Source organism: Neopelma chrysocephalum, unplaced genomic scaffold (assembly GCF_003984885.1).
Source record: "Neopelma chrysocephalum unplaced genomic scaffold, ASM398488v2 Primary Assembly neopelma1_138, whole genome shotgun sequence".
NCBI lineage: Eukaryota > Metazoa > Chordata > Aves > Passeriformes > Pipridae > Neopelma > Neopelma chrysocephalum.
Genome location: NW_020897800.1, coordinates 3641495 through 3665212, shown reverse-complemented (window position 1 = coordinate 3665212; position 23718 = coordinate 3641495). Strand labels below are relative to the sequence as shown.

Sequence of the window (23718 nt, the reverse complement as noted above, 5' to 3'; positions counted from 1 at the left end):
TCCAAGAAAAATTGCTCAATAACTCTGACCTGTTCAAACTCTGTGTGTTAGGAATTAGGATCTAAAATCCCACTGTCTAATTCTAGTATTAAGTCTTGCTATGAATAAATTTTTGAGGGTCAGGAGACAGACCTCACGACAGAGCAACCAGTACAACTTGCCAGCCTGGACAGACTTTTACACACTGTATTGCACAACAGTTTTTGCCATCCTTAAATTCTCCCTTTCCCCTTTGCTGCAGAGCAACCCTTTGCCTTGAGCCAGCTCTCCCTTTTCATTTTGCTTGCTCTTGCCCAGAATGCAGGAATTGTCAGTGACACAGAGGTGAAAGGGAAGAGAGTGTTCGGATTTTTTGGAGGGTGGGGGGGGAGATGCTGAGAGCCAGTTCAAACCAGAGAAAACCGAGCAGAGAAGCTGTTGTGTTCAGCAAAAGGAGGTAAAGGAAAGCTGTGAAATTCAGTGTAATCAGTGGGGACATCAGACCTGTCCAGGCTGGCTGAGGCTGGAGCAAGAAGGCAGAGCTTTGTGTTGAAGAAGGATTTCTCAGTTTATGAGCTAGTGAGTTAACTCTTGGCCTGCTTAGTGGAATTGTAGCAAAAAGAAACAGCCTGTTTGAAGGTCTGTTATCTCACAGTTCAAAATCTGCTGCTCTCCATTGCATATCTTAATAACAAGTTACTGAGGCTGAGAGCAGTGTTTGTTCCTGCTGAGGCTGCAGAACTGACTCAGGGCATTTACAAGAAAGAACTCAGTGGAGGAACAGCATTTTCTTTTTGTTTTAGCACCCAGCACAGAAGTATTTCTCGTGATTCATTTGTTCCTGCATGTTTTCTCACCCTTCGAATGATAATAATAATAATAATGAGGGTGTGCATGGGGTAATAATAAACCTACACAAGGCTGGAGGCTCCGTGTGATACAGGCTGTGCAAGGCTGAGTGAAAAAGCCATACAGAGACCTGACCAGGAAAGCAAATTATCTTCTTTCCCAGCTAGAATATAAGGAGCTTGCCAGCTCAGTTTTTCAGAGCCTGGATTATAGTGTATTCTGCCCAGATCTGGAATTTAACTGAATCCTGATAACATTTTTTATTTGGGAGCCACGAGGACTCAAAGTTGCCATGGTGAACATCCTGAACCTGCTCACAAATGGGAGACAAAGCAGATTAAAGAGAATAAATGATGCAGCACTGAGTGTGAGAATTGATGTGTGATGCTGCTACTTAAAAACTCGTTATGAGATTGGAGGGAAGATGCTTCTGTGTGTGTTTGAGTTGCTGAAGTTTGCAGCTGGATTGTGCCACCTTCTCCCTGGGGACATTGCAGTGCTCTCTGAGTTTATGGGGTTAAAAGAGGCCTGTGTTGAGTTCCACACTGTCTTGCATCAGATCCCAAACCCTCATGCCTTGGATGTCAACAGAGGATGGTGACACTGGGCTGGGAGGTCCCTGCTCAGCTCTCATGCAATGACCTGCCCTGTCCTGTGCAGCAGTTCCCAGGTTTGCTGGTTCAAACCAACACAAATGCCAGGAGCAAATGCAGGATTCATTCTTTCCGTGCCTGTGGCCTGTTTGCCTGTTTTTCTTTTGTAATACTGGGAAGGCTCTGAGGTTTAGAAACAGTGGCTCTGTCTTTAGGCTTTGCCCTCGTGGAAAATCATGTCGATATTCTGATTTCTTCACTTGTCTTTTCAGTTGCTTTGATCTGAACTTTCTGCTCAGGCATTGATATGGTAAAACAGATTGCAAAGAACATCTTGTCTCTCAAAGGAATGCTGGTGTGATGGAGTCACAGACTGCAGAGCTGACAGGGTGCATACAGACTAATCTCAGCCTCTGAGGAGAGCTGTGACTAAGCAACACTGGAAACACAAAGGAGCATTTGTTGGCAGTTCTTGTTAGAAGCAAAACTGACTCTACAGGTATGAGAGCAAACTATTTCAGAACCAGGTGTTTGCTCCAGATCATCAGCTCCCTTTAGTTTGTTTTTGTTGGGGTTTTTTTTGTTTGTTTTGTTTTGTTTGTTTGTTTGTGGTTTTTGTTTGGTTTTTTTTGTTGGTTTGGTTTTTTTCCTGTTGCTGATCTTCTACGTTGCTTTTTTTTCCCCCTAAATGATTATACAGGTGGGAAATGTGGTGCTGCCATTCCTCCCCACTCACTCCTGCACAGAGGGGACATGGAGACAGACATTTGGTGGTTTCCAGACACTGCTATGACAGAAGAGCAGAATTCTTTTGCTCCTCTCTCAGGAACATATGTTGGTGTCAAAATGGATGGATCACATCCATCTTTTAAGTTTTCCTCTCAGAACTTCTCTTTTTTTTCTCCTCTGCTGCTGAGTTTTTCTCCACCCTGTTTTGCTTTGTTTCTTCCTGTTTCTTTCTTTGACTCTTCTTCCATCCCAGAGCAAAGTTCCCTCTGACAGTGGGGAGGCTGCAGTTGTCAGACAGAGACTGAATGGTTTGTGATATGGCAGAAATGTTCCTAGAAACATCAAGAAGCAGCCAGATCAGGTTCCAGTGTTACAGCTGCCACTTGGCCTTGGAATCCTGGGAAACTCCTCTCCTGTGGCTCTTGGTTTTGTGTTTTAGTCTTGTATATTCCTGTATAATCTATACAACCTATCCAGTCATTTTTTCTATAGGTTGTTTCAAGAAAATATATTTTGTTTTTGAAGTTCTGTGCAGTAACTGCCCCCTCACATCGAGTCCCTCTCCTCTTCCTTTCCTCTTGTCTCTGTTTGAACAGATATTTTGGCTGCTCTGGAGATGCTGGAAAGCAGGTCATGTTGCTCACCCGTGGAATTTCTCCTTATATCCTTCCCATCTTTTAAACAGGAAACAAAACAAATCAGTGCTGGCTCCTGGCAAGTGCCAAGGTGTTGGAATGAGTCAGCCTGGCACCTCTCCTGCTGTTGTTGGTGTGCTCCAGGATTGCATTACCAGTGATAAGCAGCACATTTATCTGGAATTTGGACTCACCCATTGTTTACAGGCTGGTTTTCTGTCCCTCTTCCTTCTTCCTTGGCAATTCCTCTTCTTCATGTCCCTCTGTTGATACCCAGTGTAATTGATACCCTGGGCAATGCCCAGCCAGGGATTAAGGTGAGGAGTTTTAAGGAAGGAAGGTCACAAAATGCAAAGCAGCTTCTAACAGAAGGGTGTGGACTTTTGGACAGGGAGCTTTAGGTTGGAAAACACTCCTGTCCTTCCCCTCCCTCAGCTCTTCCCTTGGTCTCTCCCTCCCTGGCAATCCCTCTGGCTCTTTGATGCAACTGGAGTCCTCTTTCTGCCTTTGTTTCTTCCCTAAAGCTTGTCTAGACTTGTATTGAAACATGAAATTTAATACACATATCATTTATCATTTGCTTTAAAATTAGTAGAGCCCCGGTCTGAACAAGATCTGGGACCTCCTGGTTCCTGCTGAAATGACCCTATTCAAGACCTGGTTTCCAAGAGAGCTTTAACTGTTCCTAACTAACCCATCCCAAGGGTTATTTTGCCTTGGAGATTGTTGCCTTTGGAAAGAGTGTTGAATTTGGGCTCTCAAAAGTGTTCAAATCTTCTGGTTTGTGACAAACAAATTTGTCAAAAGAGGTATTTCAAGTATGTTGGGCTGTAAAGGGGGGCACCTTTTTCCCCTGTGACCTGGCAGAGGTCGGGTCCTTCCCTGTTCCACTCAGTTTTTCTCAGTCTTTATAAGAAAACAAGGTGGAGAACAGTTTTCTGGAAAAAGTTTTATTATCAAATTATTCCTATACAGCACTTTTACCCTTGGTAAGGGAATACAGATCTGTGTATGCACTGGCTTGGAATTCACTTCCAACCAGAACAAAATCAGCAAACGACACCTTCAGTGCAAATCAATGCCTTAGATTATATGGAATTTCTGTCTTTTGTTTGGGTTTTTTTTTGTCCTTTGTGTGTGTTTTCCTCTCAGAGTGCTCTCCAACTTCATCTTTGAATGAGGGGAGATTGTAGTCGTTACAAAAATAGGTAGTATTTCAATTTCTAGACAAGTCTTGGCTTTACAGTACAGTGGGAGGTAATTCATCAACCTCTAAAGTCCTTATTTCTTCATTAAGCTCATGAAATCACTTCACCCCATCGTGGGGCAAATCCATGCTTAATATTGCACAGGCAGGACTTGAAAGCAGCAGAGGCTGAGTCAGGTGGGGAAGAATCTCTCCAGGAGGAGGAGGAAGAAAACCTTTGGTGAGGACTGTTTCAATAATACATGTTCTTGTCCCACCAACCTGCAGGAGGAGAAGGGAGAGGAGAAAAAAGAAATCAGTTATTTTTTTCCCTCAGAAAGGCAACAAATGGTTCGTTTTTAAGCAGCCACCTGTGAGTGGTGGCTGGGGGGTGGGGGTGTATGTGAGTGAAAGGGTAGGAATAGACACAGTAAATCAAAATATTAAACTGGAAGAATCCTGTACTTACTTCCTGGGTACCTTCTGATGAGCAGCTTACGGATTTCATCATAGACCCAGATGAAGATGGCAAAGGGCACAGCCACAAACCAGTACTGGAACCTGGCAGGGTGGGAAGAGGGGCTCAGTCAGAGGCATTAACAACCACCCAGCTGCCATTCTGAGCTCTCTGTGCTCTTTGGTGTCACTAAAAGAGAATCTGGACTGTTGGGCCTCTTTTCTTTGTCTTAACTAAGCACTCAAATGTGCCTACAAAGCCTCCCAATCTTAAATAGTTGCTGAATTAATGTATTCCAGATCCTATTCAGAAGGAAACATTGCCTGGTGGTGGTATTACAACCTCTGAAAATGGCAGAGAAATGAAGCATATCTGAGAGTGATCTATTTAGAATAAAAGTTAAATGCTCTCTATTCCGAGAGTGATCTATTTAGAATAAAAGTTAAATGCTCTCTATTCTGAGAGTGATTTAGCTAGAATAAAAGAAGTTAAATGCTCTCTATTCTGAGAGTGATCTAGCTAGAATAAAAGTTAAATGCTCTCTATTCTGAGAGTGATCTATTTAGAAGAAAAGTTAAATGCTCTCTATTCTGAGGGTGATCTACTTAGAATAAAAGTTAAATGCTCTCTATTCTCACCAAAACATTGGAGATGCTGGAAAAAAAACCCACATTAAAATGTTTGCTTTACACAGGCAGGTTTCTGGATCCTCAGTAGTAAATCTATGGAATAATGTGGAAATCATGATAATAATGTCCTTTTTGGTTAAGAAATGGCCCATTCTGCTCTTCATAACGAATATTCTTCAGTATTTACCCTTGAGTGGTGCTGCATGGACACCCTGCTCCCCTGTTGTGTTTGTCTGTGGAGGGCAAGGGAAGTTCAGCAGCACCAAAACTCACCTGAGAGGTGTGAAATTCAGGGCTGTAACATGCCCAAGGCCATAGGTGAGGATCAAAGCAATTCCTATCTGGGAAAATATGCCCACCCAGATGACTTTGTTCCTGCAGGGAAGAGCAAAGAGGAGGAGTTACAGCCCCCTGGAATGACACAGCTGGAATGACGGGGTGGGCTCTGCAGCACTGCCCGGTGCTGCACGTGCTCCTGCTCTCCCTGGCAGCATTCCCAGCTCTCAGCAAGCTTTGGGATGCTCACAGTGTGCACTGGGAGTGTGCCCAGCGTGACTCAGGTGTTGATGGAAGCAGGAAGTGCACACAGGTGTGGGCTCTGGCCCTGCAGATAAAGGATGGAGAACAAATCCTCCTCCTATCGGGAATGCTGGGGGTGAATGCCTGCTTTCCTCTGTGGCCTCTGTCCCAGTAGATATTTTGAATTCCTTGGCTCCCATGGGATTGAAGGGTGCAGAGGGTGGCCAACTGGTATTTCCCCTTCTGGAGCCTGGAGTTATCTCAGAGAGCTCCAAACGTGCTATCGGTTGATAACTACATAAAGAAGTTGAGAAAATAATCTGGAAAGGAAACTCCCCTTTTTTTTTATAGTGAGCATTTTAATGAATGGAGAGTTAGTTTAAAGCTGATGCATTTTCAGAATAATGAATACAATGCCTTACTTTAAAAGAAAGCTGGAAAGGGGGGGTGGAGTAAAATGTTTGTCTGAGATTTGTGGTTGCTTGAGGCCAGACTTGGTCTTTGTGCAAAGGCTGAACGTGAGTGGGTCAAATCACTGAGCTGACCTGCTTCTGAAATGAGCTGTAGGATAACTTGAAACATGGCTTTAGATTAGATATTAGGAAAGAATTCCTTACTGTGAGGGTGGGGAGGCCCTGGCACAGGTTGCCCAGGGAAGCTGTGGCTGCCCCAGCCCTGGAAGTGTCCAAGGCCAGGCTGGATGTTGGAGCAGCCTGGTCTGGTGGAAGGTGGCAAAGGGGTAGAACTGGATGATCTTTAAGGTCCCTTCCAACCCAACCCATTCTGGGATTCCACGTGTCAAATCTGCAAAACTCACCTGAAAAGGCCCTGCCGGAAAATGGAATTTCTCCGTGTTTTCCTGATGATCAGGTCAGCAACTTGCTGAATGGTGATGCTCACAAAGAAGGCCGTGTAGCCCGTCCACTGCAGATAGGTCCTCTGGTATTTAGTCTGCAAAGAGAAGGAAAAAATCAGGGAGTGTTCTATCAGACACTCACATCTCGTGCAGGAGGCTGCAAAACTCGAGAGCGGGATTTATTTCAGCTCCCAAGGTGTAAATGCAGAGTTATTCCGGATTTAGATCCACAGGGATCAGATTTGGGCCAGTTTTAGTCCAACAGGTGCTGTGCCTGAGTCACGAGGCTGCAGCACGAGCTGGGGGTGAGGAGGTGTTTGTATTCATTTATTAGTGCCTTCTGCCTTGTGATTTCTGCAGGATGAGTGAGGGGGAGTGAGGAGGGAAAGGGGGAGGCAGAGACTGCAAAGTACTTGGCAGGGGGGCTGTTCAGAAGCAGGGCTGAGAGATGATGCTTGTGATTGATTTGGATGGGCCTAAACATACAGTCCAGGGAAGAAGGTGCATCTCCAGAGGCTCTGAATGAGAAAGTGGGCAAACTGTAGAAGAATGAATGAAGGGATGGAGGCTGAATGAAAGCTGGGTGCCAGGAAGCTCTGAAGAGTGTATCCTGAAGGAACATTGCGTGGCAACTAATTATAATTGCGTTTAAATCTCATTTTCCTTTCTTTATTTTGGAGGAGAGTATAGAATTTTTGAGGAGAGTATAGAATTTTTGAGGAGAGGCAGTGCAAGGAATTTTCAGTGCTTCCTTACCCACTGCTGTCCATAGGAATCCTCAAAGTCATTGATGTCATTGCTTTCCCAGTTGACTCTCACGCCCAGCAAGGTGGAAGGGAGGAAACCTTGCTCAGCATAGACGGTGAAATAGGTCACAAAGGCTCCCACTGACTGGATGATACCTGCAAAATCAAAGGGCTGCAATGAGGAAGAACCAGATTAAGGAGCACTGGGGAACATGCCATGAGTTTACAGGTAGTTTTAGAGCTCTGGGTGCTCCGAGTTTCTTGCTCCCTGGAGATAAAACCCCATTGTGGTGTTGAATAATAGAAGGGAGTTGGTAAATTTGCCGAGGAGGGAGTCGAGTTTCAGTTCTCTGCTTTTTTAAAGAAATGGATCAGCTTGGCTCTGTCTTGCTTTGCTGATGCCAGGCAGTGTTTGGGAGGCCAACCTACCGATCTGCAGGTAGGAGTACACAGCCAGCTGCTCGTTCACCAGCCGGTCTTTCCTCTTGTTCCGAGGTCTCCTGTTCATGATGTCGCTCTCAGCTTTCTCGTAGGCCAGTGCCACGGAGGGGATCTGCAGCACAAACAACCCATCAGAGCCCTGGGGGCAGCACTGGCCCGTTTCTCGGGTGTTTATCAGCAAAATTTCAGTTCTCAGGTGGTTCTGTTCTTGTCAGGATACACAGAGCAGAGGGGAGAGAAGGATCCCTGGGGTGTTCCCTCGACACATTTCAAGGGTTTGAGGGGAGTCTGAGACTGTTTCCTAGATCTGGTGATCCCGTGACAACAGAAAGAGCTGGAGGATGTGAAAAAAAACATTAAAGGGCCTTTCAGATGCCTTGGCTCTGGTGAAATATCTGGTGTTCATCCCTGCAGTAACTGCAGTGATTTCTGGGATCTCTTGATTGAAACACTGGTATTTGCTCACTGCTGATTGTTCTTGTCAGCACAGATCAGAAGGCTTTGCTTCCTGCTCCCCCTCTGCAGGTAGTTGTTGTTTTCTACTCTTCTTTCTCTATCCTTGACTGCTTTTAACTTCCTCTTTCACTACCTTGTTACTGGGCTGCAGGGTAAGGCAGGGAAACCTTCCTCTGTTCTTACACCCAGCCCCTCTGGCTTGACATTCCAGCAGAAAATGACTTCAAACCCCCAACTTACAATGTCTGTGCCCAGGTCAATGAACAGGATGGTGATGGTGCCAATGGGCATCGGAATGCTGGCAATGATGTAGATGAGAAAGGGGCAGAGCTCAGCAATGTTCTTGGTCAGGGTGTAGGCAATGGTTTTCTTCAGGTTGTCAAAGATCAGGCGGCCTGGGGGAGAAGGAGACGCTTGTGTAAAAGTGAATTCTTAAGTATTTTCCAGGAAAAAAAGTTCCATTTTTAACTAAACGAAGTGAAAACATTTACTGCTTGTGTTGACTTTCCTCATGCATTTTACAGGTTATTTTTGTTGCCTTTTTTTTTTAACTGCTAACCTGCCTTCCCTTAGAGCCTCCTGAAAATTCAAGTGTAATAAAAACCCTCTTTCAATGAGAAAGTTTGAGGGGAAAAGTCCCATTCCACAACATGCTGTGGTTTTAATGGAAACCCCAGAATCTTTATGGTGAGAGTGGAGCAAATAACAGACTGAAAACGTAGAGAAAACAATTTGTATCTTTGTGAGGCTCCAAACTCATGGGAACAAGTTGGGAGGTGCTTTTGTCTGGAGCTTGATCAAACAGCAGTAGCAAATCAATGCTGTGTGAGAGAGGGGATGACTCTTAATTAATTTGCAATTTCCCCAAATACCAAAATCACATCTCCAAATCCAGAAAGAAAAAAAAAGAGGAGGTGAGTGCAGGGGGGAAGGATCAGGAGGCCTGGCCAGTGCTGTGTGACAGCAGCTCTCAGCTCAGAAAGTGGAGAGCAACGTTATTTTTTACCTTCCTCCACTCCTGTGACGATAGAAGCGAAGTTATCATCCAGCAGAACCATATCAGCTGCATTTTTAGCTGCATCAGAGCCAGCAATGCCCATGGCAATTCCAATATCTGCTTTTTTGAGAGCGGGGGAGTCGTTGACTCCATCTCCAGTCACGGCAACAACTGCTCCCTGGAACACACAAAAGGATCCAGATGTGGGTTGGGGAGGAGATGGGGGTTATTTGCCCCTAAGGACAGGCTGCTCTCAGCACACTCTTTGCATCTCTAGAAAAAAGATGCTGATGGGAAGTTCTGAATCCTCTTTGTACCCCCAGAGGACAGCCAGGGATCAGAGGGGTGGTGGGTAGGGTTTGGACAGCAACCTCGGGCTTTGGTGTGATAATGTCTGTCTCTGAGTTGGTCATTTAGGTTCCTACTATAGCAGAAATATGGAAAATTCAGGGATGTGATTTACTGCATCCTACAGAGTAGACACCTCAGTTAGATGCACTTCAAATGCAATTAATCTGATAGCTTCTTTCTGTGGAATATAAGCTGAAAGATTTAGATATCCACCTATATATATATATATATGGTCTATCCCTGTCTGAGCAGACCCAGGTTCACCTCTGTCATCTGTGGGATATTTGGCTGCCACAACATGCTCTGTCCTGTTTTTGGGGGTTGTTTTGTGAAGTGCCTACAGAATCAGCCAGGTTTCATCCTAACTGTAAATTATGTAACTGCTGAGTGAGAGCCCATTCCCATCCTATCCCAACACCTTCTGGCCATCACCAACCTGGGCTAGAATTGCTCTAGTAATCTAAAAGATGGTAAACTCTGCTTATCCAGCTCAACTTCTTTGTTATCTTCCCATGGAACTATCCTGCAACTTAAGGTCCTGCTCTAGCTGATGCAGGAGTTTGTGGTTTGATGCAATACAGGGTGTTCCAAGTGAGAAAAAGCCTGACAAAGTGATTAATAGAAATGCTGAGTGTCCTGTCCCTGGGGGGATTTAGCTCAGTGTCACTACCTATAAATAATGCCATGTACAGAAGGGCTTATAAGCTCTAAGCACTAAACATAGCGTGGAGACTGAGTTTTGAGGGGGGAGGGTGTTCCTTTCCACCCTTTAAAGAGCCAAATCTCCCAGGAATGTGGGTGTCTGAGCAGTGCAGAGCACGTTTACCCACCATGTGCCAAACAGAGACCATTCAAAAAATAACATCTTTCCATTTCATCTCTTTTTTTATCTTTTTTTTTTTTTTTCTTCACTCTCCTGGAAGCAGCCCAGGCTTAAACCCAACGAGCTGATAATGCTGATTGGAGAGCTTAGTGCTGGCATAACTACAAAACTAAAATAATGTCTTGTGCCATGTCTTCTCTACAAAGTCCAGGCACGGCACTAATGTGGCTTTGATTCACAGCATTTACCTGGAAGATGTCATTTCTGAAGGGAGGATTTTTTGATGGCAATTTGCATCTTTTACAGAGCTCTGTAGGTGTCATTTCTCTGCCTCCTATGCTGGCTGCACTCCACACTCCTTTACATAATATTGCCCGTGGATGGGACAAACTGTCTTTAAATCCTGCTTTCTGTGGGTTGATTTACAGCCTTTGAAAGCACCAGACACAAGGCTTGGTCATGAATAAATCACACCATGACAATTTGTGGGGTTCATACCTTTAGAATCGTAAATCCTTCAGAGCTTTAAGTTCACCAAGTCCAACCTGTTTACCCAGCACTGCCAAGTCCACCCCTAACCCACCTCACTCCTGAACATTCCTGTGGGCAGCAGCACATGGGTCTGAATGGGCACTAGAGATAAGATGAGAGGATGTGGCAGCATGTTGCTTTTATGTGGGCTGAAAGGATTCCTGAGGGAAGGCAGCTTCCCAAGCAGTGCAGTCTCTGCCCAGGAGGCTTTATGTGCAGCACAGCTGCTTCTCAGAGTTAGATCCAAAATCCAGACCCTGGCTACAGCTCCGAGCCACTGAAGCCCAGGGAAAGCTCATTTTGTCAGCAGGAGTTCAGAGTGTGTAACGAGGATCTGAGTGGCTTGGATCCTGTCCAGGCAGTGTTGGTGGCAATCTGTTAGATAATGTTCCTACTCAGTGAAAAGAGTATAAACAGAGCTCAGGGAGCACTGGGAATTGCCTTCCACACTCTTACCATGTGGCTGATACCTGGGGAAAGCTCCTGGAGGGCATGGAACCTTCCCCTCCTCTTACTCACCTGCCTCTGGCAGCCCTCGACTATAATCAGCTTCTGCTGGGGCGATGTCCGAGCAAAGACTATCTCAGAGTGGTTACACAGGATCTCATCCAGCTGCTCCGAGTTCATGTCCTTCAGCTCCATCCCATTAACCACGGCTGCTGTAGCTTCCCTGCAAGAGCCATGGGGAGAGCAGGGTGAATTTTCAAATTAAAAGGCTCAGATAAAAATAGTGCACTCGTGGAAAGCGTGTAAATGCAGCTGGATAGTGGGGAAGCAGCAAATGGAGGTAATTTCGGAAGCAGTTTGTTGTTAATCAGCAGGTGTTGAATGAAAGGCGCCGCAGAAATGCGGAGTGAATTACAGTTACCTGGATACGGGGGGGGGGTGGAGTCATTGAAGCTTCCTCCTGAGCAGCAGAAAATGCATTTTAAAGAGGCCTCTCAGTGGGAGGGAGGGACAGCAGAAGGGGAAGACATCCCTCCTGTAAAGAGCTTTTATCCTTCTCTTGTGATGCTATTTTTTTTTCCACATTTAGTGGGTGAAAGAGGAATTTGGACTGATGGTCTTTAGGCAGCGTGATTCTGAATTTTGCTTTCTGTGTGTTTTGTCAAAAGGGCTGTGACAGTGAATCAAACGGGATCTGTAAAGGATAATTTGCTGGGTTTTCTTCGAGGGCAGTGAAGATGAAAGCCAGTGAGCTGTTTAGGTAGGGATGGCACATTGGATGGACACAACTGGGAATGTGTTATGGAACAGAAGAGCAGAAGGCAGGTGGGTGTAGAACTGGGCTGTAAAAGCACCGTGGAGGGAGCAGGAAAACGAGCCCACAGGTATTCCCTGTGCTCTGTTTGCTCTTACCTCCTGTTGACTTGCTCCACAGGAATGTTGAGGCGCTTGGCAATGTCCTCCACGGTCTCACTGGTGGCTGAAATGATGCCCACGCTCTTGGCAATGGCCTTGGCCGTGATGGGATGGTCGCCAGTGACCATGATAACCTGGGCAAGGGACAAGCACTGGGGTGAGTGACAAAGGGATTTGCCCTGGCTGGAGAGAGATAAGGTGGAATATCTATTGTTGCAAGACCAGGAAGCAGTTTAGGGTCGGAGGTGCATAACAAAGGGAGATTATGAGCAGTAATTGCTGAGCTCCACGTCGACAGCAGGGCTCTGACTCTCCTTATTGAGGCTGTTTTATCAGGGCGGTAAAGGAAGAACATGTCACAGGCAGCAAGGTGAGAATAATGCAGAATTAAGAAGCCTTTATGTAAGGATCTATATTGGGTATGTTCAATGGTGAGAGCTCCTTAGAATATTGCATCCTAAAATGGATCCTTGTGACTGAGGTGTCCTGACAGATAAGACACAGCCTTTTCTTGTTTTTCTTGAAGAAAAGCTGCCAGATCTGTCTTCAGACTATGGAAAATTTCATCAGGCTTGGGATTCATCTCATCTGAGATCTGCAATTCCAAAGATGATTTTCCTTTACTTAGACAGATTTCACCTCTGCTTAGAGCTGAAAGTTTACCTGTGGATCCCCTAGGAGTGAAATGGGGGGAATTATTGCTTCACATTCAACTTGAACAGTTTTGAGATTTGTGGTTCCTGTGGGTAAAAGTTCCTGGCAAGTGTAGCCCTGGTGTCCTGATGCCTTCTCAAGAGTTGCTTCTGTCACCTTACTCTGTTTACAAGTAATTACAGCTGGCATGGCTTCTGTATTCTAGCAATGGGTCTGACGAGGCCGTATCTGAGCTTTGGCAAATTTGGATTCCCAGTTTGGGGGTTCTGTGCAGTTCCTGTACCCGAATTCCCACCTAAATTAAACTGTTTTGCCTCTGATAGTTTCTTTAAGTTACAGTTCTAGGGTGTTATTAACGAATGTTCAGATTTTTGGTAGCTGCTGCTAGAAAGGTACTTCATGACAACGTGGTGGAAGCTCTTAAAAGCTCTGTTATCCCGAGTATTTCTGTAGGATCACCGTGGTTTTCCCTGTTAAACCCCTACCTTGATCCCGGCACTGCGGCATTTGGAGACGGCGTCTGGCACCGTGGAACGGGGTGGGTCAATCATGGATAAGAGCCCAACAAAGCACAGGTTGGAGGTTGGGAAGTTCATGGAGTCGGTGTCGAACTGGTAGGTGTCTGGAAACTCGTTTTCAGGCAGGTACAAGTGGCAGAAACCTGCAAAGAAACTCGGGTTGGTGTGATGCACAGTGGGAGAAAGGGGAGAGTTTTGCTGTATGACACCGGGGTTTGCTCTTGCCTGTAGAACTCCAGTGCACTCAACCTCTTTTCCAGACATGCTGGATGTGCCAAGATTTTAAATCCCATTTTACTGCAGTTCTCAGGCAGCCCCTCCAGCTGGACTCACCCAGCACTCTCTCTCCCATGCCCCCCAGCTCCATGTAGGCTGTCTGGAAGGCTTCTGCCTTCTCGCTGTCCAGTGGTTCCTCCTTGCCATTGATCATGATGGTGCTGCACCTCTCCAAAATCCTCTCTGGGGCCCCTTTCATCACCAGCAGGAAGCGTTTGTCACTGGGGTCGTCGGTCTCGTGGATGGAGAGCTGTGTGCCACACATGGGAAATGGGTTGAAAGAGTGTAAATGGTCCTTTTTTGCTTCTAGTTTTCCATGAAAGCAATGTTCTCTTCCACGAGAATATCATACATTCCATCAAATTTCTTATGCTTGCTATAACTTAATGCAGTAACTCAATGGTACAGGAAATTTAAGACTTCCAGGTCACAAATAGTTGCATTAGACCCAGTGATAGAAATGGTTTAAGCTGGGAACAGTCCAGCATAAAATGAATTCCAAAAATGAAACGCACCTGGAATTTGTTGGTAGAGTTGAAAGGAATTTCAGCCACTTTCTTGTTCCGTGCTCTGATATCCATGACATCACCCAAAATCACTTCAGAAAACTTAAGCAGGGCTGTTTCAGAGGCATCTCCCACCACGACTCTCTGTGTGCACAAAAGAAGGAACAGTTTATACTTTTTGTAGTAATTTTTTACCACTTCCGTGATTCAATAACACGTTTTCTGCTTTAGCAGCAATGAATCTACGATGAATCTTCAAGTTGTCCTGAAAAATTATGACAGACATTTGGAATGTCTGGCCTTGGAGTCAGAGCTGAGCTACAGCCAAGAGGAAATCAGTGTTTGGTTCTGGAAGGCAGATTTGTGAGCACCCTCAGGTTCGTGTGGTGGCTTTGTGACACAGTTCTAGGTGACCTAACTGAGGCACAAATCCAAATTACTTTGGGTGAGTAAACAGCAGAAATCAGGCATATGTTCTGGTAGTTTGGTCACTGGAATTTACTACCTTCAAGCAGTCAAGTGTAAAGACATTCATTAAGGCATGTTTACCTTCACTATATTAAATTAATAGCGTAGTAATTATTAGTGTAGAGGTTCTTGCTGCCTGTGTTGCCTTTTCCCTCACAGGCACAGCTGTGTTTGGACAGTACTCCCAGACATGGATTCTTGGGGATATCCTGTGCAGGGCCAGGAGTTGGAATTGTGAATCCCTTCCAGCTCAGGATCCTCTGTGATTCTATGATTCCATACTCTTGGCTGCATGGGGGTTTTTCCCCTGTGTTAAGTGTTTTGTGAGTGTACAGGGAACTCAGAGATTCCTGAAGCCCAGCAGAACAAATTGTCCCTCAGAGGAAGGGAAATAAACTGGTGTGAAGTGGGCAATACCTTCATTATGGGCAGGTTCTCCTGGCCTGGCCGGAATTCCGCCCGGTTGCAGAGAGTCACGATCTTGGATAACGCTGTCCACGATGGAGAGGTTTGATCAAAGGGCTGGGCTGAGAGAAGCAAAACACACATGGCATCCTTTAGCCCACTATGGGATCATTGCATCCTACAGCACATTATGGGATAGAGGTAGAAGCTTAAGTGTGAAACAGCAGAATTGGTGTATTTGCAGAGAAAAAGTTGCTCTTTCGACAGGTTCTTTTAGAGAAAAACATTTTGGCCCGAACTATTCCATCCATCAGTTAACAGTGCTGGTGAAGCTGTTTAGATGATGTTTCTCTGTTCATTTCCCTCCTAAATGTACTGTTGGCAAAAGGCTCTGGAGTAGAACCTCCTCCAGACTCAGTATTAATTCTTATTTTCACATCTCTGCGTGTCTAAGAAGGGACTTTGCACGTCTGTGTGGAAGGACATGTCTGGTTTAACTACACAAGACATTCCCATTGGCACCAGTTTGGCACCAGTAGGTGTGAACATCCCAGGTCTGATCCAAGGAGTTGCCCCTCCCCACATCCCCCGTTGCCACATTTACTTGTTTGGTCTTCACTGGTGTCTGCTGAGTAGATCTGGTTGTCAAACCAGAGGTGAGCCACAGTCATCCTGTTCTGGGTGAGGGTCCCTGTTTTGTCAGAGCAGATGATGGAGGTAGAACCCAGAGTTTCCACAGCTTCCAAGTTCTTCACCAAACAGTTCTTCTTGGCCATGCGCTTGGCTGTCAGGGACAGACTCACCTGGCAGGAGCAAAGAAGTCCAGCTGTTAGTGAGGGATGATTAGAGGGGTGTAGTGAGGTTACATACTCCTGGGATTTGTTGTGGGTTTTGTTTTTGGAAGAGAACATTTGAATTTTTTTGCTTTTGATTGACTACAGTGTGTTCTTTTTTTTTCTCTCTCTTTTTAATCCCTAAGGTTTGGCTGTAACCAGCACAAGTGCATTCAATGCTGAGAGGAACCTGCTTGCCTGCTGATAGAAATAAGAATGTCTTATCAGTTAAGAGGCTGTTTTAGCTGGAAGAACCTACAATGGGGGGAGCTCCTGGTCACCAACTTAACAAATCCTGAAATGATTCTCTTCATTGTTGCACTACTGCTGGTGCTTTAGAGCTACCAGTGCTCAGCAGTGCTGCTCCTCAGCCAGGGATTTCAGTGATGCCACAGATGTGTTAGTAAGTGGAGTTTTCATGCATCTTTTAGGGTACAATGTCCTCCTTTCCAAATGGGAACAGGCTCTGGGGAAATGAGTCGTGTCATTCTGCTGGTCAGCGACTGAGGCAGAACAGTCCTTGAAGAACCTCATTTCAAACTGGATTGTTGGTTTTAAGATTAATGACTCAGTTACGTCAGAATTCCCAAATGAAGTGTTTATCCTTTCAGTTTCATGGGGGGAAAAAAACCAAAACCCTCTTTCAAAGACAACTCAGGCAAGAACTGGAGTGGTACCTGAACCCGGACTCACCGTCACCGTGGCCAGCAGTCCCTCGGGCACATTGGCCACGATGATGCCAATGAGGAAGATGATGGAGTCCAGAATCTTGTACCTCATGGAGACAGATATGATGAAGAAGAGCACCCCGATGGAGATGGCCACTCCTGCCACCAGGTAGACGAAGTGCTCGATCTCGATGGCGATGGGGGTCTTCTCGTTGCCGACGCCCGAGGCGAGCGAGGCGATGCGGCCGATGATGGTGCGGTCCCCGGTGTTGATGACAATGCCAGTGGCAGTGCCTGCAGAGACAGGGAGAACTGTCAGCTCCAGGACAGACAGGTTCTTAGAGGCATCTGCAGCTTGACATTCCAAAGGATTATTGATGGAAAACCCACAGGGAAGCCACAATTAATTGATTGTTGCACGCATGACCAGGGTATCTGTTCAGACAAAAGCCCTGCTGGTTGATACTGTGACTGTCCCAGTGCTTAAAGTTTTGTTTTGTTCTGCTTGGGATGGTAGTTTCTTGTGAGCAGTTAAACCCCCCTGGAGTTCCTTGCAGCAGAATTGCTTCAATGATTTAGCAGGACCCTTTCTGGAGGCCCTTGTCTCTGTACCCACCTTCCACACAGGTGGTGGAGTAGAAGGCGATGTTCCTGGTCTCCAAGGGGTTCTCGTGGGTGAACTCACAGGAGCGGGACTGTGGCTCTGATTCCCCTGTGAGTGAAGAATTGTCCACCTTTAATGAAATGGAGACATGCCCATATTAAGGTTAGTAACACACAGTGATATCTGGCCCAGAAGGCACGATGGCAACACTTTTAATAACCAGTGACAGGGCCACAAAAACCTCTCAGTGCCTTTTCTCTGAGGTCTCTTGTCACTGACAGAGACTATTTCTGTGGGAATTCAGTTCAGTCAATGCTGTGTGTCTGTCAGAGGGATTTTCAGTAGAAGCCTGAAAGAAAACATGGTTTGAAAACCTTCTTTCCAGGTCTGTGGAGGCTCTTAAAGATGTATTGGTGTATCTGCCTCTGTCCTGGCAAAGAGCATTGCTAGAATGTGGTACAGACCTAATGGCTTCTTTTGATGTTCAGGGAGTGGAGATGTTAGTCCTAGATGAGCTGAGCATCACAGCATAGCTTTGCTCTCTGATTTAACCAGATTATATCTATTAGAGCTCTAATAGGTCCTGTTGGGTGCGCAGAAATTCTTTCTGTGTCATAAAAGCCTCTAAACTCTGTTTTCCCTCTTTCCCTGCACCCTTCCAAGTCCTGTTTGGTCGTGCAGAAATCCTTTCTGTGTGATCCAAGCCTCTAAACCCTGTTTTCCCCCTTTCCCTGTGCCCTTCCCAGCCCAGCTCACCTTGCAGCCCTGAGCGGAGATGAGGCGAATGTCCGCTGGGATCCTGTCCCCGCCCTTGATCTCCACCAGGTCTCCAACCACCAGCTGGTCCGCTGGCAGCTCCTTCTTCTCTGCATCTCTGATGACAAGAGCTTGCTGAAAGACATAAATGTGACCAAAAAATCACCCTCTACACCTCCTGCCAAGAGGTGCAGTTGGGTTGGGCTCGTTGTGCTTCTGCCGCTCTGAAGAACATTACTGGGATGAACTCTCATCTCAGTGGTTCTCACCTGGGGGATCATCTTGCTGAAGCTGGCCATGATGTTCGTGCTTTTGGCTTCCTGATAGTAAGCAAAGATTCCAGTGAGGATGACAACCAGGGCCAGGACCACTCCGAGGTAGAGCTAATCAATAAAAGGCATAATGCAGTTAATTCAAGACAAGTGTTCAGCAATTCCTCTGCTGGAATAAATCACAGTTCTCTGTTGCTTCAGCAGACTTTGAAAGTGAGATATTGGTCAGTTTAAAAGACAGTTTAAGAAAAGAGCTTTCAAATCTTGCCCTGCAAGTGTTGTAGTAAAGCTTTTTGAGTATAAAAAGGGCTTGTAATAGCAAGGTTCCCATGTCTCTAAAAGCTTTCTCTAAACTGTACCTGACACAAGCCCAAACAAATTATACTTCTAGCAGAGTGTAACTCATAAGGGAATTAATCAAAGACTCTGGACTTCTTTGTGGACTTCATTATTGCTCTTGTGAGTACTCAAGTATTGCAATTATGCCCAGTGGTTATAAAACCTTTGCATAGGCACTCTTTAGGCAGAAGTGGTATGACAGGTATTTGAGGTTTTATCAGAAGTGTTCAGTTGTAGAGGGAGAGTCGTGCAAGAATAAGAGGCCTCCTTGTAGTTACTGAGTAACTGTGTAGTATTTAAATTACTTAGATTGTCACAGGGTCAAATACTCACTTTGTGGTTATTCATCTACTTACATTGTCAAAGGGTGATTCAGCTCCCTGGGCAAACTGGATGCCAAAAGAAATCCAGGAGAAGACAGCTCCTATCCACAGGAGGATGGAAAACCCTCCCACCATCTGCTTGAGGAACTTCACGATTTCGGGAGTGGCTTTGGGAGGAGTGAGAGCATTGGGGCCATCCCGAGCCAGAACCTCTGCTGCTCTGGCACTAGAGAGACCCTGCAGAGGGAAATGACATGTTTAACATGAAGCCACAGAGGAAAACACATTTTATTTTGTCTCAGAACAAAATGCACAGGCTGCTGTTTCTGTGTTATTTGTGTCACAAATCAGCCACCGTGACCCACAACCTTGATTCCCAAACTTTCTGATTTCAGAGTGGCTGCTTTTAGTTATCTGCTCTAAAAAACCCCAGATATTTCTTTACTGGAGCACTGAATCTGGGGCCATGTCCATTAGGAGGAGTTTTTATTCTGGTGGTTATAAATCAAGTACACCTGGACTAAGTGTTTGGAAAGCCAGGGAAAAATGCCCATCAGTTATTTTGCTGCTCTTTCTGTATTTCCACAAGATGTTTGTAGCTCAGGGGTTTCTTGAAATTCTTGTCTGCACTTTGCCCACATTGCAGTGCTTTGATACTCAAATGTCAGGTGTCAAAGGGACTCAGGTGCATAGTTTCTCAAATGTAATATTTCCTCCAAAACCAAGCCATCCCTTGCTGACTTTTGCTATAAGTTGTTACAGGCACTGCCAGTGAGAAATGAATTGCAGTGAAATCAAAATATCAGATAAAAGCTTTAGAAAAGCTGAGATCCTGGTGCAAACCCTGAGGCCACGTTTTGTGCAGGGATTTTGATTCCAAAACAGCAGATCAGCCTTTTTCAGACTTGAGGGAAACTCCACTTTAAATCCAGGTCAGAGCTGCACATGGACTTGCTGGTTTAGGCTTTACTGGGAGCATGGATGTAGGCACCCACACACATCTATTAATGCTTTCCTGCTGCTTCTGGAAGCTTTGGGGAGCCCAGAGGCAGCTGATTCAGGCAGTTCCTTAATGATGCCCCATGGACTTACTTTGTCAATGCTTGTGCCATACTTCTTCTCCAGGTCCGAGACGCTGAGTTTGTGGTCATCCTGAATTCCAAAAGACAGAGAAAATGGGAGTGAGCAGAATGTCAACCTGCTGAAATTTGAATTTTGGCATCTGGAGAGCACTCAGGGATCTGGGACCACGGATCCCGTTCCTTGTATGACACCCCACTTTCATTAATAGACAATCTGCATGTTGGTAAGCGAAGCATCTTCCGCTGGAAGATGATATTTTCTTTTGATTTGCAGAGTGCTTTTGTAAATAGCTCCCTCCTCCAGCAAATCTGTCACAAGAACAGGATGGTGTGTTCGTGGTAGTCCTGCCTGCCACAAGTGTCTGTGCTTCTTTTAGATAAATAACTCCTCTTTGTGTGCTACAGGGCTCAGTGGCAGAAAACATGTGACAACAGTCTCTGCCCTGGGCTGCCAAGGCAGGGGATGTGAAATTATCCACCAGCAAGTCTCAGAGAGAGAGGCAACAGGTTTTAACCACGGTTAAAAAGGGTGTGGGAGAGGGAAATCTCAAAGCTCTTCTCCTTTGCCTGCAGTGACACCTCTGTGGTATCGTTGGCCTAATTATATCCTGTGCTGAGCTGAGATTTAGAAGCCAAGAATTTGAGAGATCTCACAGTTGTTTTCACGGGGTGATTCATGGGCACTTGGATGAGTCAATTCACTTGTCTGTGCTTTGGTTTCTCTTTAGAAACAGGAGGGTGATGTTACATCCCCTGGTGGCAAAGATAAAACAGCCTGGGAACTGTTTAGCTGGTACTGGGCACATCATGGACACATGATGGGTAAATTTATCACAGAATCACAGAGCCAGTGGCCCATTTTGGGGTCCTTTCCCTCTGAAATACCATCCAGGCTCTCCTCCGAGCTGCTCTCAAAGCAGTTCCAAAAAGAGGTCAGTATAATTACCCTCATGTTTCAGATTGGGAAACTGGAATGTGTGGAGAGGAAGCAACATTTCCAAGAGCAGCCAGCAGGTCGGGAGCAAGCCAGAAGGAAAACACAGCTTTCTTGAGCTCAGTGCACTGTCCTTGGAGCACAATGCAGTTAGTTTGGGGGAAAAACCCCAGGCTCAAAGCTGAGACATGCTTTTGGATATACTGGAAATCTCTGTGCCTTTCCCTGTGTTTCCTGGCTGCCTGTGCAAGAGGCAGCTGTCAGGAAATACTGATGACAGTTATTCCATCTGGGGAATGACTCCTTTTTGGGGAGATAATGTTCTGTACCATCGGTGGCTTAATTAAACCAGAATCAGTCTTTCATTTTTGGTATTAATCTCACTCAACATTTTCCTGGCACACTCCAGGGGTGTGAGGAAGCAAATCCTTCCCTGTGTCAGGATTTTCATTCCCTGGATTTCATTGACAGGTGTAATGGGAGCTCAGCAACACTCACCAGGTCCAGCTCTTTCTTAAGTTCCTCTGTCTTCTTTTTTTTCTTGTTGCCTTTTAAATCTTCATCTTCAATCTCTGCTTTTTGTAGATCTTTTGTCCCATAGATCTCAACTGAGTAAACATCAGACCTTTTCTGTGGAAGACCACAAAAACCAAGTCAAACTCTGACAAATCTGCTTTTTGTAGACAACCTGCAAATTACTGCTGCCCCTTTCTCCTGGCAGCTTAAAGTGTTAGTTCCTGTCCTATCCTGAGATCCACCCAGTGTGTGTTACAGTGATCGTGGGCAGGACTTCACCAAATGTAAATTACAGAGATTCCTTTAGGGATGTGCAACACTTTTAGCAGTTTATGGTCCAACACCAGGCATGGAAACACTGCCCAGGCTCCCACCACTGTCAGTAAAAACCATCCAGTCCTTTATCAGCTCCAAGAAGAGATCAGTGGAAAAGCAAAAGATCTGCAGCAGAAAACCGGAGGGAAAATTTATTCATTGAGAACTTGCTTGTTCCTGGGGCTTTTTAGATGTGTAACTTTGAGAGTTACTTTTTTAATTAAAATTAACATTTACATATTTATATTTACACTCAATCACAAGTGAGAGATGAGGCAAACACCACCTGAGAGCCAGGGAGAAGCCAGTCTGCTTCTTCTCACACAGAGCTCAGAACTAACAGGGAGTTAGCAAAATATTCCCTTATTTTTGCCAGGAAGCTGCTGACCTGGGGATGCTGCTGAACCTCAGATAATGTTTTGCTCTCAGGGATAACTTGGGGGTTGTGCTGTTTCCTAATTTAAGTTAACACTGTGCTCTGAAGGGCAAACTTCCTGTGCCACTGATTTACCAGCTCCTGTAATCATAACGTTCCAGTTCCTAATTATCTTGTAAACTGCATGCCAGGCCTTGGAAGGACTATTGGGTGACCCCATTCTGGAGGCTTCCTTATGGATTAAGCACCAGAGGGTCAGGAGAGTCAAAGCAGAGAGCTCAAGTAATGGAAATAGCGAGGAAAAAAAATGATAATTGGGGCATTTTATTACTTAATACTGTTCTGAACTCAAAATTGGCATCTGACCCTCAGCTGCCCTTTGACTAGTGGAATATTCAAGTCTTGGCATTGTATCTTGAGGAAGGGAAAAGCAAAGAGCTGAGGAGTAGTTTGGGGATTTAAAAGGCTGAAATCCCTTTCTTAGAGCACTTGAGTTTGGTGATGAATATCCCAGAGAAGGGACATGTCTGTTACAAGAAGTTCTATTTCTTTCTGTTATGCTGAAGATTCTCAGTCTGCTTTATCTATTGGGATTTTTTTCTTCACCTTCCTCCTTCTCCTCCTCCTCCTCTCTTTATGTATCCCACCCAAAAATCTGTTCAGCTTTTCAAATCCCTATAAAGGAGAGAGACCAGGAGAGAATGAAAACAGCTCTCTGCTGTGAGAACTCAGCAGTTGGAAGAGCATAATAAAGAAAATTAATGAAGTTAGTAGAATCTATTGATCACTTGAATGCATGATCTATGTTTAACCTTTAACCTGCACATTTTCATAAAATCTCAGATTTTGGCACTTGCAAGTGCTCATGAACCTGTGGATTATCAAACCAGCCAGTCCTGGAATTCTCCCCTCTCCAAACTGATCACACCCAACAGTGTCTGGTATTAATTCAATTTTTCACTTAGCATGTATTTATAGCATACATTGGCATATTAAAACTTAAATTCCTGCTTTTTCTCAAGAAGAAACACAAATGCAGGAGGGGCAATCCCTTGCAACTGTACTCACCTTTACCATCTTCGTGAGTTTATTCCTTTCCTGATGGAGTGAAAAAGTCTCTGGATGAAAAGCCAAAGCCCAGCTGGAGGTGAAGTGGCTCGGAGCAGCTGGAGTGCAGGAGGTGGTAGGTCCCTCTCAGATGGCCAGCAGATGTTAGCTGGAATCCTGCTCCCACCTTGGCATCCTTCAGGCAGGACGAGCTCCTTGTCCAAAGCCTGTGGAGAAAGAGCACTGTTTGCCAGTGCTTTATAAATCAGCATCTTGTGCTGCCACTCCACCCCTCCCCTTCCAGGTCCAGCCCATCTTCTGTTTCACCTGGAGTAGGTGGAAAAATACCACAGTAATGGGCATGTGGGTTTCAGGTCAGATAGGTTCTAATTATTCCCTCGTAGTGTTTGCTCACAAGTAGGGAACAGGTGTATTATTCATCTTGCTGGAAGCAAAGAGTTTCCTTCCGAGACTTTCCAGCTCCAGGCTGCCCTCAGGATTCTGACTGTCCCTGTGGAGGGGTAAAGGAAAGCTCTGCACATTTTGTCTTGCCTGTTCAGGCGACCCCTGAGGTCCCTCCAAGTCAAATCCCTGCCCCATTTAGGTACTAACAGGGATTTATGGAGTGGTGCTCTCTCAAGCTTCTTGGCTTGGACTTCACTCTTAATTCTTGCCTTGCATTTGTTG

The 23718-nt window shown here is 45.4% G+C and overlaps 1 protein-coding gene across 1 annotated transcript; it reads right to left on the bottom strand.

Moving 5' to 3' along the window:
* Positions 1-3719: 3719 nt before the first annotated feature.
* Positions 3720-23264, bottom strand: ATP12A (ATPase H+/K+ transporting non-gastric alpha2 subunit). The gene is made up of 23 exons (XM_027699489.1): positions 23053-23264; positions 21276-21407; positions 19854-19913; positions 18795-18998; positions 18097-18210; positions 17828-17962; positions 17084-17201; positions 16493-16761; positions 15571-15769; positions 14979-15088; positions 14103-14237; positions 13645-13837; positions 13279-13454; positions 12137-12273; positions 11297-11447; positions 9082-9250; positions 8316-8470; positions 7608-7731; positions 7189-7334; positions 6394-6527; positions 5331-5432; positions 4441-4532; positions 3720-4253 (listed from the first exon to the last, which is right to left on the bottom strand). The coding sequence occupies exons 1-23, from the start codon at positions 23059-23061 to the stop codon at positions 4225-4227; spliced, it is 3093 nt and encodes a 1030-aa protein (XP_027555290.1). The 5' UTR covers positions 23062-23264; the 3' UTR covers positions 3720-4224.
* Between the last annotated feature and the right edge of the window lie 454 nt (positions 23265-23718).

Excerpts from the sequence above, each read along its gene's own strand:
- ATP12A (XM_027699489.1), bottom strand. Across the intron at positions 12,274-13,278 it reads GCCGCAGTGCCGGGATCAAG|GTTATCATGGTCACTGGCGA; the intron begins GTAGGGGTTTAA and ends TCCCTTGCCCAG. Across the intron at positions 9,251-11,296 it reads TCGAGGGCTGCCAGAGGCAG|GGAGCAGTTGTTGCCGTGAC; the intron begins GTGAGTAAGAGG and ends TGTGTGTTCCAG.